The 4735-nt window shown below is 35.2% G+C and overlaps 1 protein-coding gene across 1 annotated transcript; it reads right to left on the bottom strand.

The window, feature by feature from the left end:
- Positions 1–1026: 1026 nt before the first annotated feature.
- Positions 1027–2400, bottom strand: LOC131073951 (2-methylene-furan-3-one reductase). The gene is made up of 3 exons (XM_058010480.2): positions 2146–2400; positions 1565–2048; positions 1027–1455 (listed from the first exon to the last, which is right to left on the bottom strand). The coding sequence occupies exons 1-3, from the start codon at positions 2326–2328 to the stop codon at positions 1187–1189; spliced, it is 936 nt and encodes a 311-aa protein (XP_057866463.1). The 5' UTR covers positions 2329–2400; the 3' UTR covers positions 1027–1186.
- Positions 2401–4735: the final 2335 nt, after the last annotated feature.

The following is a 4735-nucleotide window of genomic DNA, read 5'->3' as shown; positions in this document are numbered from 1 at the left end:
TATAAAAATTTAAAAACTAAATATATAATCTTAAATGCAAAAACAAAAGAAAAACATGTAAAATGTTAAAATTAAAAAAAATTAATAGAATAAATTTCTTTTTGTACCAGCGATGGTACTGTTTCTAAGCTGTTTTTTTTTTAATTTCACAATTTCCAGAATATTTCTCAATTTCGAGAATTTTATCGTTTGTAATTTAAATTTTATTTTTTGTAAATAAAATTAGCGACAGGTGTCAATGAAAATTGGAATAAATAATTTTATTTGAATTATTTAATTTTTGTAAAATCAAAACATTTATTAAAAAGTGAAAAGGTGAAAAATAAATGATTTTCATTGGATAGCATAAAATAATCATCACATCTATCGGATGCGTTAGTATCCTGCCGAACTAAAAATAAAAATAAAAAAATAAAACCATAACTCTTTTTTATGATAGTGAAAATAAAATAACTTTAAACTATGACTAAAATAGGTTTATTTAAATTTATGCCTTGCCCAAGTTGAAAAAGACATAAATTTATATTTGTTAATTGTGGTTTAATTGTACTTTATACTAAACTATTTAATTCATTGGGCCACACATTTTCAATATAAACATGTCATAAAAAGTAGAATAAAATGAACAATTAATACAAGTGTCTTAATAGCAAATTAATGTCAATTTTATGTAAATAAAATGAACAATTAATACAAGTGTCTTAATAGCAAATTAATGTCAATTTTATGTAACTTTCTACCATTGATATTTAATCTTAATTGAAAATAACATTTGATATAAAATGTACTTTTAAATAAAACAAATTATCTTACAAAAGTATTTTTCACTCACTTAAATTTAACAAAATTATAATTCTATCATTCAACAATAAAAAAAGAAAAAATATAACAAATATAGCATCAAATCATTCCTCAAATAATGATGCAAAATAAACCTCCACTGACTAGCCATCTATTACATGTTCCAATGCATAGTATTAAATACATAATTTTACCCTCTGACAATTATCCGGAATAGTCTTAATGTAATGATTGCAAGCATGTACACCTTTCTTTTTATTCCTCTATTTCGATAAAAGTGAAACGGAAATACAAAATCAGATAAGATCTCTTTATCCGATAAGAGGAGATCGTTCACGTTGTACGTTAATGTCAGTCTTTTCTTGACAGGACAAATCTACACCACTCATTCAATGGGGGAAACCACAATCTTTCCTCTGGCTCGCGCACTTTCCTGGTGTTTGAATGCCTCCAAAACATCAGAAAAAGCAAACGGGCTCTTTGGATCGATTATAGGTTTCAGTTTCCCGCTCTCAATGTATTGGGCCAGCCTTTCCAAATCGCTGCCTAGGGGCTTCACAAGCAAATTCACAGCTTTCTCGTGCGGAGGAAATGATGCAATGTCCACAATTTTACCCCCCTCCTTTGCAACCACATGAGACTTGAACGATTCGCCTGTAAACAAAAAAAGATTCAAAACCCTTTCTTCAAAACCCTCTCCGATTTTCATCCAAACAAAATTATAATTTGAAGAAATGAAAAAAAAATTAAACTGAAACCGTACCCATGGTGTCGAAAACAAAATCAAATTTCTCATCTATTTGCTCGTAGCTCTGCTTGGTGTAATCCACCACCAGATCTGCCCCCAGGCTTTTCACAAACTCAGCTTTCGCCGCACTGGAAGTCGAAACAATTCTAGAAGCTTCGAAAAAATGCTTTGCCAGCTGAATCGCCAGAGTGCCCACGCCGCCTGCACCTCCCACAATAAAAACGCTCTGCCCCTTCTGAAAATCAACTGAGTCGAACGCCTGCAACGCGGTTAAGAGCGCAAGCGGCAAACTGGCGGCTTCCTCAAAAGACAAATTGGTGGGCTTCAAAGCCAACAGATGCTCTTCCGCAACCGTGAACTCTGCCAGAGTGCCCACCTGCCTAGGGTTTCCGACTGTGAAATCCTGAATGTCACCGTAAACTTCGTCGCCCTTCTTAAATTTCGACACGCCTTCGCCCACATCGGCAACTACTCCTGCTAAATCACACCCCGGCACCATCTGCAGAACAAAAAGGTGAAAATTTATCAACTTTCAGTTCATGAAATCCAAAACAAAAATCGAAACCCCAAAAAAAGGAGGTTTTGGTTGAGCATACAGGAAAGGGGGCATCCGCGGTGCGGAAAATGCCATACTGGCGCATCTTGAAATCCACAGGATTGAGAGCAGCTGCTCGAATTTTAATCAAAACCTGGCCAGGCCCTAAACTTGGATCTGGGACTTCCCCAAATTGCAGGACGTCCAGAGATCCATACTCGTTGTAGAACCATGCCTTCACCATTTTCACTCTCAAAACCCTACTGCTGATATTATTGCCTACTAAAGACACTACTTCAGTGGTTTGAGACGAAGGAAGGAGGCGGGTATTATATAATAAATTATTAATCCTTCTCTCTCCCGACGCTGACGTAAGCTGCGAAGAAATCGGAATGGCAAGAAGCGGTAAAAACGTTTGGAAGAAAAAGTGAATGTGCGGGAAGATCTTCTGAGCAGTCTACGTTCGTTGAATCTTGTTAAGGCGGTGGGTGTTCGCAGCACAATTTGCGGGTATCTCGCCAAAAAAGTAGAACACGTGGATTTATTTGGTCTTGTCAAAAAAACTAAAATCCCTCAAGGCTCAGGCTGCCACTCAAATGATGATTCAAATTATTATTTTTCTAATCAAGTGTCTATTTCAAAAGGATATAAAGTATCCTTATCTTATCCAATATCTATTCTAGATGGATGTCTCTTTTCAAATTATAATTTAGTATGATTTTAAATAAACTTATTTTGATAATATAACTAATAATCTTATATTGTATCATTTCACTTGTGAAATTAATATGGATTGTAGAAAAGTTTAATGATTCAAATTATTATTTTTCTAATCAAGTGTCTATTTCAAAAGGATATAAAGTATCCTTATCTTATCCAATATCTATTCTAGATCGATGTCTCTTTTCAAATTATAATTTAGTATGATTTTAAATAAACTTATTTTGATAATATAACTAATAATCTTATATTGTATCATTTCTCTTGTGAAATTAATATGGATTGTAGAAAAGTTTACTCTAAAAATTGTTAATTTAGAAACATAATGTAACAAATTTGAAAAGTGGGGGAGACCTTTTGGTGAAATAGTGGGGCTTCTTCTCTGTACGACCAACAACCAAAGTTCAAACCTCAAGGGGTCGCTCTCCTCTGTGTCAACAATGGATAGTTGCTTACCTTGACCCTTGGTGAAATAGTGAGGCTTCTTGCTTATAGAGCTTACAACCAAGGTTTAAAAATTTATAACGATGAGCGGGAACACAAGAGACAACCAAGGTTTAAAAATTTAGAACCAATGAGCGGGAACTCAAGAGGCAGTGGAATTTCAAATGGAGATGGGGAAGATGAAGCAAACATTGATGAGAAGGCTTCTCAAGATGCAAATTTGGTTGCTCCTAGTGTTCTTTGTGTGGAGTTGCTATTTCTTTTTTGTGTTTTTTTATGGTTGTGGGTTTTATCTTTGTGGCAAATATAATGAGGCTTATTATCTGTAGAACTTACATCCAAGGTTTAAAATTTTAGAACAATGAGCAAGAACAGAGGAGGCAAATTTACAACCAAGGTTTAAAAATTTAGAACCAATGAGCGGGAACACAAGAGGCAATGGGATTTCAAATGGCGAGGGTGTTGCAAGAGAGTGGGAAGATGAAGCAGACAATGATGAAGAGGCTTCTCAGGATGCAAATTTGGTTGCTCCTAGTGTTCTTGTGTGGATACGAGAGTTGCTTTTTCTTTTTTGTGTTTTTTTTTATGGTTGTGGGCTTTATCCTTGTGGCAAATAATTATGGTATGTGTGGGGTTTATTGCCCCTGTTTCTATCAGAGTTGGCCAGCATTTTGGCTAGGGCCTTTTCTGCTCTATTCATAGGGTTTTGTTTGTGTCTACAAACAATATTAACTTTGGTTCTCAAACCCCTTATGTCTTTGTTGGAGCCCCCTGCTTTACCTACCTAGATGGATACATGCTCTTGTCTTGCCAATGGCCTTTCTGGTCTCATGTTTCTGTCCAACTATTCCTTAATTAGGGATTCAAAGTGTTTTGTGCTCTTATGTATTGCAACAATCTTATGTAAGCCTTTGCTAATGTTGTTAAGGCTTCTTCTCTAAGCTTTGTAGTTGTTTTTGCTAGTGACCTTATTGCTGCTAAATGCACAAGATATGTTACCCATCTTGTTTTGAGTTGGGGCTTTATGCTTAGAGTCCATTTGTTTTTCAATGCTAGGGTTTCCTCTGAAGTGAATTGTGTCTGTGGCTCTATTATGGCTATTATTTTGGACAATATTTTTTTGGACAATTTTACATCCTATAGTGTTGAAGATGAGGATGATGATGAGAAGGGTTTCTCTGTTGTAAATTTGGCAAGTGTGGGTTCAAAGGCCCTTACGTTTTTTCTTGCTAGGACAAATCCTCAGTAATCTGTAGTTACACTATTTACAAAACCTTCCTCTTGTTCTCTATAGGAAGACAAAATATGTGCATCTAGTGCTACTAGTAGTCATGTATTCATTATTTTAGGAGGAAAGAGATGTGTTATGGTGGTCTATGTTGGCATTTTATGCCTGGTAGCTATGAATGTTGGATATGGAGTCTGATAGTCTTTTAACAAAGGTCATCCCTTAGTTTCTTTGTTTTTCTTTTTGCCCTAGGATTGTG

The sequence above is a fragment of the Cryptomeria japonica genome, chromosome 9 (assembly GCF_030272615.1).
Source record: "Cryptomeria japonica chromosome 9, Sugi_1.0, whole genome shotgun sequence".
Classification (NCBI taxonomy): Eukaryota; Viridiplantae; Streptophyta; class Pinopsida; order Cupressales; family Cupressaceae; genus Cryptomeria; species Cryptomeria japonica.
Note: the sequence above shows the minus strand (reverse complement) of the source record. Positions and strands in the feature narration are given on the sequence as shown.

Bases quoted from the DNA above. Each gene is read 5' to 3' on its own strand.
- LOC131073951 (XM_058010480.2), bottom strand. From the start codon at position 2,328: ATGGTGAAGGCATGGTTCTACAACGAGTATGGATCTCTGGACGTCCTG. The intron at 2,049-2,145 runs GTATGCTCAACC...TTTGTTCTGCAG, and splicing joins CCGCGGATGCCCCCTTTCCT to ATGGTGCCGGGGTGTGATTT. The intron at 1,456-1,564 runs GTACGGTTTCAG...TTTTGTTTACAG, and splicing joins TTTTGTTTTCGACACCATGG to GCGAATCGTTCAAGTCTCAT.